This window comes from Saimiri boliviensis, chromosome 14, assembly GCF_048565385.1.
Source record: "Saimiri boliviensis isolate mSaiBol1 chromosome 14, mSaiBol1.pri, whole genome shotgun sequence".
NCBI lineage: Eukaryota > Metazoa > Chordata > Mammalia > Primates > Cebidae > Saimiri > Saimiri boliviensis.
In genome coordinates, this window is record NC_133462.1 from 35,493,777 (window position 1) to 35,507,536 (window position 13,760).

Below are 13,760 nucleotides of genomic sequence, written 5' to 3' on the forward strand. Positions count from 1 at the left end.
AAAAAAAAACTTTCATTAACGGAAGACAGACTGAAAGCAAAATAAACAAGTGGGTGGTTTTTTCAAGCACTGATAAGTGCTGCAGAGCAAAGTACAGCAACAGGAGAGGCAGACAGTGATGGGTGCAGGGTAGTGCATTTCAGTAATTATATTTTTTCTTGTTTTTTCTTTATTTGAGACAGTTTTGAGACAGTCTCACTCTGTCACCCAGGCTGAAGTGCAGAGGCATGATCTTGGCTCACTGCAGCCTCTACCTCCCAGGTTCAAGCAATTCTGCCTCAACCTCCCGAGTAGCTGAGACCACAGGTTCGTGCCACCATGCCTGGCTAATTTTTGTATTTTTAGTAGAGACAGCGTTTCACCATGTTAGCCAGCCTGGTCTTGAACTCCTGACCTCAGGTGATCCACCTGCCTTGGCCTGCCAGAGTGCTAGGATTACAGGCATAAGCCACCATGCTCAGCCTCATTTCAGATAAATTAAAGGAACTTGAACACAATGGGTGACCTCAGTATCTGAGGACGGAAAACCCCTCCAGGCAGGCGGAACAGAAAGGGCCAAGACCCTGAGCCTAGAGCGCAGCTGAGACAGGCAATGCAGTGGAGGTCAGAGGAGCAAGAAAGAGGGAAAGCTGGATTGGCAGGAGGAAGGAAGGAAAGGGACTGGGTAGAGAGGGCAGCGGAGAACAGGACCTGGATGTCTTGTGGAAAGGAGGAACTCACACGTGGGGTTGTTGGCACCTGGGATTGACATTGGTTTTGGGAAAATAGGCAGGGGTGGAGGTGGAGGGAGATTTTGAGTCACATCCTGATCTAGCTCCACAGAAAATCAGCAGGAGAGGGTTCTCCTGGGTGAATGGAGAGAGAAGAGCTTAGTCAGAACTCTCTGGAGGAGACCAGAGAGAGACAGCCAAGGTTTTATTACATGCCCTGTGCAAGATTGGGTTTATTTTTTTCATTACATCTCTCTCTCTCTCTCTCTCTCTCTCTCTCTCTCTCTCTCTCTCTCTCTCCCCCACTCTCTCTCTCTCTCTCTCTCTCTCTCTCTCTCTCTCTCTCTCTGAGACAAGAGTCTAGCTGTGTTGCCCATGCTGAAGTGCAGTGGTGCACTCATAGCTCATTGCAGCCTCAACCTCCCAGGCACAAGTGATCCTCCCACCTCGGCTTCCTGTGTAGCTGGTACCACAGGTGTGCACCACCATGCCTGGCAAATTTGTTTGCTTTGTTTCTCGTAGAAATTTAGGCTTGCCATGTTGCCCAGGCTGGTCCTGAATGCCTGGGCTCAAGTGATCCTCTCACATTGGCTGAGTTTAGAGGCCTGAGCCACCACACCTGGCCAGATTTTTTAATTAAAAAAATATATAGAAAGTGTTAATACAAATTAAAAAGTTATAAAATAGTTCCAATAGCATCCCATTTTTCCAAAGAAAAACATAGGCAGAGAAAAATTAATGGATACTGTCTCTCTGGGCAGGAGAATTACTGGCCATTATAACCTTTTTCTTCGTGCATTCCAGAATTTACCAACTTTTCTACAAAGGTCATGTAGCACATTAAGATAATAAACAGTTTTGTGTGATCTCAAAATACAGGAAGCATAGAAGCTTCCAAAACACGCTTGTACCCACCGGGTGAAGAAACAGATGTTAACATTTGGTCATAATTGCTTGCTTCAGATTTCTTTTCTTTTCTTTTCTTTTTTTTTTTTTTTTTTTTGAGACAGAGTTTCACTCTTGTTGCCCAGGCTGCAGTGCAATGGCATGATCTCAGCTCACTGCAACCTCTGCCTTCTGGGTTCAAGCAATTCTCCTGCCTCAGACTCTCAAGTAGCTGGGATTACAGGCATGTGCCACCATGTCCGGCTAATTTTTGTATTTTTAGTAGAGATGGTGTTCCTCCTTGTTGGTCAGGCTGGTCTTGAACTCCCCACATCAAGTGATCCACCCGCCTCAGCCTCCTAAAGGGCTGAGATTACAGGTGTGAGTCACCCCACCCGGCCTCAGGTTTTTTTTTTCTTTCTGTTTTGAGACAGGGTCTTGCTCTGTCACCCAGGCTGGAGTGTAATGGCATGATCTAGGTTCATTGCAACCTCCTCCTCCTGGGTTGGAGGCCAGTGGCACTATCTCAGCTCACAGCAACCTCTGCTTCCTGGGTTTAGGTGAGCACCTCCAGCTAATTTTTATCTTTTTAAATTTTATTTTGGGCCGGGCGCAGTGGCTCAAGCCTGTAATCCCAGCACTTTGGGAGGCCGAGGCGGGTGGATCACAAGGTCAAGAGATCGAGACCATCCTGGTCAACATGGTGAAACCCCGTCTCTACTAAAAATAGAAAAAAATTAGCTGGGCATGGTGGCGCGTGCCTGTAATCCCAGCTACTCAGGAGGCTGAGGCAGGAGAATTGCCTAAACCCAGGGGGCGGAGGTTGCGGTGAGCCGAGATCGCGCCATTGCACTCCAACCTGGGTAACAAGAGCGAAACTCTGTCTCACACACACACACACACACACACACACACACACACACAAAATTATTTTATTATTATTTTTAAAAATAGAGACAGGGTCTCGCTATGTTGCCCAGGCTGCAGTGCAGCGGCTATTCACAGGTGCGATCCCACTACTGATCAGCATGGGAATTTTGGCCTGCTCCTTTTCTGACCTGGGCCGGTTCACCCCTCCTTAGGCAACCTGGTGGTCCCCCACTCCCAGGAGGTAATCATATTGATGCCGAACTTAGTGCAGACACCTGACTGGCATAGCGCACTACAGCCCAGAAATTCTGGATTCAGGCCGGGTGCGGTGGCTCAAGCCTGTAATCCCAGCACTTTGGGAGGCCGAGGCGGGCAGATCACCAGGTCAAGAGATCGAGACCATCCTGGTCAACATGGTGAAACCCCATCTCTACTAAAAATACAAAAAATTAGCTGGGCATGGTGGCGCATGCCTGTAATCCCAGCTACTCAGGAGGCTGAGGCAGGAGAATTGCCTGAACCCAGGAGGCGGAGGTTGCAGTGAGCCGAGATCGCGCCATTGCACTCCAGCCTGGGTAAGGAGCGAAACTCCGTCTCAAAAAACAAAACAAAACAAAACGAAAAAACAAGAGACTGGCCCGGCGCAGTGGCTCACACCTGTAATCACAGCACTTTGGGAGGTGGAGGCAGGCGGATCACCTGGGGTCAAGAGATCAATACCAGTCTCGCTGAGATGACAAAACTCATCTCTAAGGCCGGGTGCGGTGGCTCAAGCCTGTAATCCCAGCACTTTGGGAGGCCGAGGCGGGCGGATCACCAGGTCAAGAGATCGAGACCAACCTGGTCAACATGGTGAAACCCCGTCTCTACTAAAAATACAAAAAATTAGCTGGGCATGGTGGTGCATGCCTGTAATCCCAGCTACTCAGGAGGCTGAGGCAGGAGAATTGCCTGAACCCAGGAGGCGGAGGTTGCAGTGAGCCGAGATCGCCCCATTGCACTCCAGCCTGGGTAACAAGAGCGAAACTCCATCTCAAAAAACAAAAACAAAAACAAACAAACAAACAAAACTCATCTCTACTAAGAATACAAAATTAGCTGGGTGTGGTGGCGCATGCCTGTAATCCCAGCTACTCCAGAGGCTGAAGAAGGAGAATCACTCGAACCCAGGAAGTGGAAGTCGTGGTGAGGCCCCAGATCGCACCATTGCACTTCAGCCTGGGCAACAAGAGTGAAACTCCATCTCAAAAAAAAAACAAAAAAACACAACAGGCCAGGCGCGGTGGTTCACGCCTATAATCTCAGTACTTTGGGAGGCCAAGTCTGGCGGATCACCTGAGGTCGGGAGTTCAAGACCAGCCTGACCAACATGGAGAAACCCCATCTCTACCAAAATAAAAATAAATATTAAAAAATGAAATAAACAGAAATAAACAAAAACAAACAAACAACAACAACAAAACAGGAGACTGAGGCTAAAGATGTCAGCCTTACAGGATCTTAGCCCTTGGCTCAGCCAGGGCTGAAACCCCACCTGGTGCGGTGGCCCTGGGGCTGTGGGTCAGACCCATGGGTGGCCCCAAAGGGTCCCAGGCAGATGGGAACTCCTGGTTGGCCTGGAGGGAAAACAAGGATAAAATCGGCTCCCCTGGCCACCCCTTTTGGCCCAGCTGCAGCTGCAGTCCGTGAACCTAAGCCGACCTCCGGGGGTCATCATCCCATTTTACAGATGTGGGGCCTACAGCAGGGGGGCGTGGCGGCGTCGGGCGGTGCAGTGTTCGGGGGCGGGGAGGCCCAGGCGCCCGCCCTACCCGCCGGGGCTCACCTGGGCCGGCCCAGAGCCCTCGGGCAGGACCGATCGGCCGCTGCCTGTTTAAACCTGGGGCCGCCCAGCAGCGCGAACTCCGGCGGATCTGCAGCTGGGCTTGGGCCGCAGCACCCGCCCCACCGACGGCAGGTGAGATGCGCGCGGCCCCGTGGGAGGGGTCTCCGCCCTCCCTCGTCACTCACTTCCTTCCCGTTTTTCGCTGCTGCAGGGCTGGGGATGGGGGGGAACAAACACCTCGCTGGGTGACCCAGGGAGATCTCTGAGCCAGTGGCCTCGGCGTTGAATGAGGGCTCTTTCCCGGGTCCGCGCTCGCAGGGACTGGAGGGACTCGTCCTGAGCGTCGGCGGAACGTGTCTTGGCGGCGCCCAGCACGGAGGAGGCAGGCGGGGAGGTGAGGAGCAGGTCAGACCGGCTGCAGGTGCAGCGCCTCCTGCCCTCCGAGGCTGCGGTCCCGTGGAGGGCCTGCAGGCAGATTTGAGACATGAGGGTCAGAGGTCTGTGGTCACGCGCGCTGTCACCAGCTAGCTGCCTCCTGCCTACTTCCTCCCGCTGGAATGGGAGTCCGGGGTGGGGTGAGGGGTGAGGAGGGTATGGGCAGGACTTCCTGGAAAAGGGAGGCTCCTTGCTTGTGCGAAGCCTGGTGAGAAGGCAGGAAGGGGGAGGACAGTGACATACGCAGAGTCCCACACTCAGATGTTGTCAAACACACATCCCACTCCAGATACACAACAGCTTAGAGACGCAACACACAAAACTCCATCCATAGGGATTCCCACCCAGTGCCACGTGAGAACGCAGGTGTGCCTTGCAGACAGGCCATACAGGCCTCACAGGCTCAGCATACACGTCTACAGAGACCCTGCCAGGGCCCAGGTAGGCATGCTTAGCTGCATGCAGGAAGCGAGACACACCCAGACACACTCAGGCAAGCCCTTACTCTGAGAAAGGAGGTGTCTTGGGTTTATCACAGCCAGAGCCCCTCTCTCTCTCTTTCACACACACACACACACACACAAACTCACACTCAGATACACAGACACACAGAGATACACTGGACGTGTAACACCCACAGCACAGACAGGCCCCTGCAGGTTGACCCGGAGGCTGTGTGGCCTGAGGCTGCTTCAAACATGTGCCCAGATCCCCCCACCTCCACCCCAGTCCCGTGTCCTGCTCCAGTGAAGTCCAAGGGCTCACATGACCCAAGGGGAGGGCTCCCAGGACAGCCCTCGGAGAAACTGCATCATCCTCACTAATGATCCACTTCCTCTCCAGGGAATAAAGGCTCAGGGACTGGCAGTTCTGCCCCGCAGCCCACCAGCCTCTCGGAGCCTCTGGTCACTGGCCTGTGTCTCCCCCAGGGTGAGTGCTGGGCAGGCTAGGCAGAGGGAGGGTGAAATGGGCCTGCAGGGTCATCTTGGTGCAGCCCGCCCTCTCACAGACCGCCCTGTACCCTAAGCCGGCTTGTGCAGCCTTGAGTCCTGAGAACTAGGGCACAGAAGGGTTCCTGCAGGGGCAGCCTGCAGCAATCGGTCTCCCTCTCTCTCAGGGCAGGCTGGGGTCTCAAGGCCTCCCTGTCCTTGTCACAGCCCAGGCCACCTATGTTCGTTTCTTTTCTCCCAGATGGACATGTGGGCAGCGCTGCTCATCCTGCAAGCCTTGTTGCTACCCTCCCTGGCTGACAGAGCCACCCCTGCCCTGCGCTTCATAGCTGTGGGCGACTGGGGAGGGGTCCCCAATGCCCCATTCCACACGGCTCGGGAAATGGCCAACGCCAAGGAGATGGCTAGGACCGTGCAGGTCCTGGGTGCAGACTTCATCCTGTCTCTAGGGGACAATTTCTACTTCACTGGTGTACAAGACGCCAATGACAAGAGGTTCCAGGTCTGTGCCCAACAGAGTGGGGCAGGAGGTGGTGGGGGGCAGTGGGGAGAAGCCACCTTACCTGGTAACCTTCCTTTGGAGAGGGCAGAGGGAAGGTGATGGGGCATCTTGGGGGGCTGGAGCATCCGTGTCTCCCTTATCCCTAGCTCCTAACTTGGTGGGAGGATCAGGGTAGCCATTGACCCCAGGGAAGGGGCCTGCCCTGTCTGTTCACTACAGGAGACCTTTGAGGACGTATTCTCTGACCGCTCCCTTCGAAACGTGGCCTGGTATGTGCTGGCTGGAAACCACGACCACCTCGGCAACGTCTCTGCCCAGATTGCATACTCTAAGATCTCCAAGCGCTGGTGAGCCACCCCTAACCCTGCCTCCCCCAGACCCTGACACAGCGGGGACATGGGGCCCTCTGGCTTGAGCTGACCCTGGGAATTCTGCGTCCAAGATGTGCACTCTCGACCTCTATCCCCTCCACAGGAACTTCCCTAGCCCTTTCTACCGCCTGCGTTTCAAGGTCCCACGGACCAACGTGTCTGTGGCCATTTTTATGCTGGACACTGTGATGCTATGTGGCAATTCAGATGACTTCCTCAGCCAGCAGCCTGAGAGGCCCCGAGACCCAGACCTGGCCCGCACCCAGCTGTCCTGGCTCAAGAAACAGCTAGCAGTGGCCAGGGAGGACTACGTGCTGGTGGCAGGCCACTACCCCGTGTGGTCCATAGCCGAGCATGGGCCTACCCGCTGCCTGGTCAAGCAGCTACGGCCACTGTTGGCCACATACGGGGTCACCGCCTACCTGTGCGGCCATGATCACAACCTGCAGGTGAGGGCCCTGTGGGTGGAGTGGGAGCTGGGTGAGGGGTCCCCACCCCAGCTGATGTCCACATGGCTGGGGTCCTCCTGCTATTTAAGGGCCTCCTGTGGCCTTCAGAATGTCTAGACTGTCCCTCAAATCTTGCTGTCTCACCAGGAAAACACTCCAAAGCCAGAATAATATCTTTGACTTGCCAATTTCTTTCTTTTTTTCCTTTTTCTTTTTTTTTTTGAGATGGAGTCATGCTCTGTTGCCAGGCTGGAGTGCAGTGGCACGATCTTGGCTCACTGCAACCTCTGACTTCCTGGTTCAAGCAATTCACCTGCCTCAGCCTCCTGAGTAGCTGGGACTACAGGCACACGCCACCACGCCAAGCTAATTTTTGTATTTTTAGTAGAGACATGGTTTCACCATGTTGGCCAGGATGGTCTCGATCTCCTGACCTCATGACTCACCCATCTTGGCCTCCCAAAGTGCTGGGATTACAGGTATGAGCCACCACGGCCGGCCTTTTCTTCTTCTTCTTTTTTTTTTTTTTTTTGGAGACAAGGTCTCACTCTGTTTTTCGCCCAGGCTAGACTGCAGTGATGCAATTAGAGCTCACTGAAGCTTCAATCTCCTGGGCTCAGGTGATCCACCTCAGCCTCAAGTAGCTGAGACTACAGGCATGTGCCACCACGTGCAGCTATTTTTTTTTTTTTTTTTCTTTTGAGAGGGAATCTCGTTCTCCCACCCAGGCTGGAGTGCAGTGCAACCTCCACCTTCTGGGTTCAAGCTATTTTCCTGTCTCAGCCTCCTGAATATCTGGGATTACAGGCTTGCGACATCACACCTAGCTAATTTTTGTATTTAGTAGAGATGGGGTTTCACCAGGTTGGCCAGGCTGGTCTCAAACTCCTGACCTCAAGTGATCCCCCGCCTTGGCCTCCAAAGTGCTGAGATTACAGGCGTGAGCCACCGCGCCTGACCCTTTTGCACTTTTTGTAGAGACAAGTTCTTACTATGTTGCCCAGACTGGTCTGAAACTCCTGGGCTCAAGCAATCCACCTGCCTCAACCTCCCAAAGTTCTGGGATTACAGCACTGCACCTGGCCACCAATTTCTTACTAAGTGTTCTACCTGTGAAATAGGATTAATATACTCCTAAAAGTTGGGAAATTGAAGGCAGGAGGGGTTAGGTACCTCAAGGTGACTCTGTGGTTAGGGCCAGATCTAGCCCTGGACCCTATGCAGGTGTGTGTGGGTGGAACCCCTGCTCAAAGCTGGGTCTCCACTGACCCCTTGTCCTCCATCCTCAGTACCTGCAAGATGAGAACGGCGTGGGCTATGTGCTGAGTGGGGCTGGGAATTTCATGGACCCCTCAAAGCGGCACCAGCGAAAAGTCCCCAACGGCTACCTGCGCTTCCACTATGGCACCGAAGACTCACTGGGTGGCTTTGCCTATGTGGAGATCAGCTCCAAAGAGATGACAGTCACTTACATCGAGGCCTCGGGCAAGTCCCTCTTCAAGACCAGCCTGCCAAGGCGAGCCAGGCCCTGAAATCCCATGAGTGCCCAGCTCTGAGGCCCGATCACTACTGTTGGGTGGATGGGCCCTGCCGGGACCCTGCTCACAGGCAGGCTTTTCCTCTAACCTGTGGTTCTGCAGCAGGGCAGGCAGGAGAACCACAGCTGATGAACTGTGGTGCCACATGACCCTCGTGGCACAGATGCCCTCATATGTGAAAGACATGGATGTGTGTCCCAGCCACAGTGTTACACTCTGTGGCTGGCTCACCTCTGCCGAGTTCCAGGGTGCAGTGCTAGAGGGAGAGAAAGCTTCATCCTAAATCAGGCATCTTTCTGTCACTGATGTTCAATAAAGAATAGTTGCCAAGGCTGAACCAGTGCCACTGGTGTGTTATATGCTCCGGGTTAGAGTGGCTGGGCTCCCTGAGCTGCAGTTCCTTGCCCCTACGCCCCTCCATAACCAAGTTGCCTCATCCATGGATGTGATTTTAAAACCCAAGCAGTGGCTAGGCGCAGTGGCTCACACCTGTAATCCCAGCACTTTGGGAGGGCAAGGCAGACAGATCACAAGGTCAGGAGATTCAGATCATCCTGGCTAACAGAGTGAGACCCCTTCTCTCTACTAAAAATACAAAAAATTGGCTGGGTATGGTGGCGTGTGCCTATAGTCCCAGCTACCCGGGAGGCTGAGGCAGGAGAATCGCTGGAACCCAGGAGGTGGAGGTTGCAGTGAGCCAAGATCGCACCACTGCACTCCAGCTTGGGTGACAGAGCAAGCCTCTGTCTCAAAAAAAAAAAAAAAAAACCCAAGCAGAGGCTGGGCTCGGTGTTTCACATCTGTATCCCAGCACTTTGGGAGGCTGAAGTGGGTGGATCATTTGAGGTCAGGAGTTCGAGACCAACCTGGCCAACATGGTTAAACCCCCATCTCTACTAAAAATATAAAAAGTTAGCAGGGCATGGTGGCATGTGCCTGTAATCCCAGCTACTCAGGAGGTTGAGTAGGAAGAATCACTTGAACCTGGAAGGCAGAGGTTGCAGAGAGCCAAGATCGCCCCACTGCACTCCAGCCTAGGAAACAAGAGCGAAACGCCATCTCAAAAAAAAGAAAAAATTAGCCAGTTTGATGGTGGGTGCCTGTGGTCCTAGCTACTCGGAGGCTGAGGCAGGAGAATTGCTTGAACCCAGGAGGTGGATGTTGCAGTGGGCTGAGATTGTGCCACTGCACTCCAGCCTGGGCAACAGAGCAAGGCTCTGTCTCAAGCAAATAAAAAATAAATAAATAATAATTAAAAGAGGCCAGGCACAGTGGCTTACACCTGTAATCCCAGCACTTTGTGAGGCCTAGGTGGGTTGATCAGTTGAGGTCAGAAGTTTGAGACCAGCCTGGCCAACATGGTAAAACCCATTTCTACTAAAAATTCAAAACTTAACTAGGCATGGTGACATACATCTGTAATCCCAACTACTGGGGAGGCTGAGGCAAAAGAATCACTTGAGCCTGGAAGGCTGGGTGGATCACCTGAGGTCAGGAATTCAAGACCAACCTGACCAATATGGTGAAACCTCATCTCTACTAAAAATACAAAAATTAGCTGGTCATGGTGGCACGTGCCTGTAATCCCAGCTACCTGGGAGGCTGAGGCAGAATAACTTAAACCAAGGAGGCAGAGGTTGCAGTGAACCGAGATCATACCACTGCACTCAAGACTGGGCAGCACAGCAAGACTCTGTCTCAAAAAAAAATAAACCAAATAAAAATAAATAAACAATAAATGTTTCTCTCTTACCAACAAGGCTGCAGGGGTGGTCCCTGGATCAATGCTTTTGTACGTCTGTACAAGTCTGTGTGTAAGAAAATTTCCAAAAGCAGAATTATCTCAGGGCCAGGCCAGGCCAGGCCAGGTGGCTCACACCTGTAATCCCAGCACTTTGGGAGGCCAAGGTGGGCAGATCACTTGAGATCAGGAGTTAGAGAACAGCTTGGTCAACATGGCAAAACCCCATCTCTACTAAAAATACAAAAAATTAGCTTGGGGTGGAGGTACATGCCTGTAATCCAAGCTATTAGGGAGGCTGAGGCAGGAGAATCGCTTGAACCCAGGAGGCGAAGGTTGCAGTGAGCCAAGATGGTGCCACTGCACTCCAGCCTGGGCAACAGAGTGAGATTCAGTTTAAAAAAAAAAAAAAAAAAAAAAGACTTATCACAGGGCGATTTTCTTTCTTAAATACTGAAAGCCTAGTGCTAGACCTGATGTGACAGCTGCAGGGGAGCCCAGTTCCCCTCTGAGGGAGAGTTAAGTAACACCCACCCCACCCCCAGGCAATCCTAACCATTAGAGCTGGGCAAGGCACAGAACCCCTCCTTTGGCCCGCCCTCAACCACCACTTCAGCTGCTACTCTGCAGAGACCCAGTTGTTTGGCTCCAGCTGCCTGCCCAGCTGAGTGAAATGAACCTGGACAAAATGTAACAGGACTGGGCATGATGGTTCACGCCTGTAATCCCAGCACTTTGGTAGGCCAGGACAGGGGGATCACTTGAGGACAGGAGTTTGAGACCAGCCTGGCCAACGTGGCAAAACCCTATCTCTGATTAAAAAAAAAATACAAAAGAGGCCGGGCACGGTGGCTCAAGCCTGTAATCCCAGCACTTTGGGAGGCCGAGGCGGGTGGATCACAAGGTCGAGAGATCGAGACCATCCTGGTCAACATGGTGAAATCCCGTCTCTACTAAAAATACAAAACATTAGCTGGGCATGGTGGCACGTGCCTGTAATCCCAGCTACTCAGGAGGCTGAGGCAGGAGAATTGCCTGAACCCAAGAGGTGGAGGTTGCAGTGAGCCAAGATCGTGCCATTGCACTCCAGCCTGGGTAACAAGAGCGAAACTCCGTCTCAAAAAAAAAAAAAAAAAAAGAATTAGGCCTGGTGACACATGCTTATAATCCCAGTTATTTGGGAAGCTGAGGCAGGAGACTCATTCTAGTCTGGGAAGTGGAGGCTAGAGTGAGCTGTGATCATGCCATTGCACTCCAGTCTGGGAGATTCCGTTTCCAAAAAAAAAAAAAAAAAGTGTAGCTGAGGTTACTTCTGGGGAGAGGCACTTGGTGAAACTGTCACCTTTCATTTGTTACTTTATTTATTTATTTATTTTGAGACAAAGTTTTGCTCCTGTTGCCCAGGCTGGAGTACAATGGTGCGATCATGGCTCAACCGCCTCCCAGGTTCAAGCAATTCTCCATCCTCAGCCTCCCAAGTACTGGGATTACAGGCACGCGCCACCACGGCCAGCTAATTTTTTTTAATTTTTATTTATTTATTTATTTATTTTTTGAGACGGAGTTTCGCTCTTGTTACCCAGGCTGGAGTGCAATGGCGCGATCTCGGCTCACCGCAACCTCTGCCTCCCGGTTTCAGGCAATTCTCCTGCCTCAGCCTCCTGAGTAGCTGGGATTACAGGCACGTGCCACCATGCCCAGATAATTTTTTGTATTTTTAGTAGAGACGGGGTTTCACCATGTTGACCAGGATGGTCTCGATCTCTTGACCTCGTGATCCACCCGCCTCAGCCTCCCAAAGTGCTGGGATTACAGGCTTGAGCCACCGCGCCCGGCTGCTAATTTTGTATTTTTTAAGTAGAGACAGGTTTTCTCCGTGTTGGTCAGGCTGATCTTAAACTCCCGATCTCAGATATGCCTGCCTTAGCCTCCCAAAGTGATGGGAGGTGTGAGCCAATGTGCCCAGCTCATTTGTTACGTGTGTGTGTGTGTGTGTGTGTGTGTGTGTGTGTGTCTTGGTATCATTTGCTACTTTATAGATGTCAATATTGTTGAATTTGTTACAAGATGTATGTATTACTGTTATAATTTGGAGTTTTTTTTTGAAACAGGGTCTCACTCTGTTGCCCAAGTTGGAGTGCAGTGGTACAATCATAGCTCACTGCAGCCTCCACGTCCTGGGCTCAAGTGATCCTCCTGCCTCTGCCTCCTGAGTAGCTGGGACCACAGCTTCACACCACTACTCTTGGCTAATTTTGTGCGTGTTTGTTTTGTAGAGATAGAGTCTTGCTATGTTGAGGTGTTAAACTCCTGACCTCAAGCAATCCTTCCTCCTCCTCAGCCTTCCAAAGTGCAGGATTACAGGTGTGAGCCATCATGTCTGGCCAACTATTTTTTTTTTCTTCCCCTCCCTCCTGCCTCTGGCCAACTATTATAATTAAGCAGTTATCCTTGCAAAATGCAATCCTGGCCAGGTGTGGTAGCTCACACCTGTAATCCCAATACTTTGGGAGACTGAGGTGGGCGGATCACTTGAGATCAGCAGTTTGAGACTAGCCTGCCCAACATGGTGAAACCCTGTCTTCACTAAAAATACGAAAATTAGCCAGGCGTGGTGGCACATGCTTGTAATTCCAGCTACTTGGGAGGCTGAGACAGGAGAATCACTTGAACCCAGGAGGCGGAGGTTGCAGTGAGCTGAGATCGTGCCATTGAGCTCCAGCCTGGGTGACAGAGCAAGACTCTGTCTCAAACAAACAACTCAAAATTCCAATCGTTTGTTCCAGCTGCCATTTACCATCACTACTGATCCTGGCCCATGAGTCAGGGGCCAGAATCATCCTCAGAGGATGTTAGAGAAGCTCAGACAGGGCTAGGCACAGGGGCTCATGCCTGTAGTCCCAGCACTTTGGGATATGAGGCAGGCGGATCACGAGGTCAGGAGTTCAAAACCAGCCTGGCCAACATGGTGAAACCCTATGTCTACTAAAAATACAAAAATTAGCTGGGTGTGGTGTTGCATGCCTGTAGTCCCAGCTACTCAGGAGGCTGAGGTAGGAGAACTGCTTGAACCCAGGAGGCAGAGGTTGCAGTAAGCTGAGATGGCACCATTGCACTCCAGCCTGGCAACAGAGTGACTCTTATCTTAAAAAAAAAAAAAAAGCTCAGATGGGTTTTTATGGTTTTTTTTTTTTTTTTTTTTTTTTTGGCACAATATCTATCTTAGATGGACAGATTAAGTACTGTGACCAAGGTCATTCCTAGGAAGTGGCAGTCCCTCAGTTTTAACCACAACAGTCTAGGGAGGTGACAGCCACCCTGCCTCTTCCCACTGACTCAGAGGCACCGGGCAGGCAGGAGTCTGAATCAGAGGTCACCATCATAGCCCAAGGCCCCTGTTCCCAGGGCCCAGAGCCAGAAAGAAGAAGTGACACATCCAATGTCACACGAAGACTGAGTAGCAGGGGAGGGGGGATTGTAACTC

General features: G+C 51.9%; 1 protein-coding gene across 5 annotated transcripts; it reads left to right on the forward strand.

The window, feature by feature from the left end:
- Positions 1 to 4,285: 4,285 nt before the first annotated feature.
- On the forward strand, positions 4,286 to 8,872 carry ACP5 (acid phosphatase 5, tartrate resistant). 5 transcript variants are annotated; one of them, XM_074384595.1, is made up of 7 exons: positions 4,286 to 4,422; positions 4,502 to 4,695; positions 5,569 to 5,655; positions 5,917 to 6,177; positions 6,397 to 6,524; positions 6,652 to 6,997; positions 8,287 to 8,872. In XM_074384595.1, exons 4-7 carry the CDS (start codon positions 5,917 to 5,919, stop codon positions 8,527 to 8,529), a joined length of 978 nt encoding a protein of 325 aa, XP_074240696.1. In that variant the 5' UTR covers positions 4,286 to 4,422; positions 4,502 to 4,695; positions 5,569 to 5,655; the 3' UTR covers positions 8,530 to 8,872. The 5 variants fall into 5 exon arrangements, with proteins under 5 accessions (XP_074240696.1, XP_010327805.1, XP_074240697.1 ...); XM_010329503.3 differs by having other exon boundaries at positions 4,502 to 4,684; XM_074384596.1 differs by having other exon boundaries at positions 4,609 to 4,695.
- Positions 8,873 to 13,760: the final 4,888 nt, after the last annotated feature.

Excerpts from the sequence above, each read along its gene's own strand:
- ACP5 (XM_074384595.1), top strand. The coding sequence starts at position 5,917 with ATGGACATGTGGGCAGCGCTGCTCATCCTGCAAGCCTTGTTGCTACCC. Across the intron at positions 6,178-6,396 it reads CCAATGACAAGAGGTTCCAG|GAGACCTTTGAGGACGTATT; the intron begins GTCTGTGCCCAA and ends TGTTCACTACAG. Across the intron at positions 6,998-8,286 it reads GCCATGATCACAACCTGCAG|TACCTGCAAGATGAGAACGG; the intron begins GTGAGGGCCCTG and ends CTCCATCCTCAG.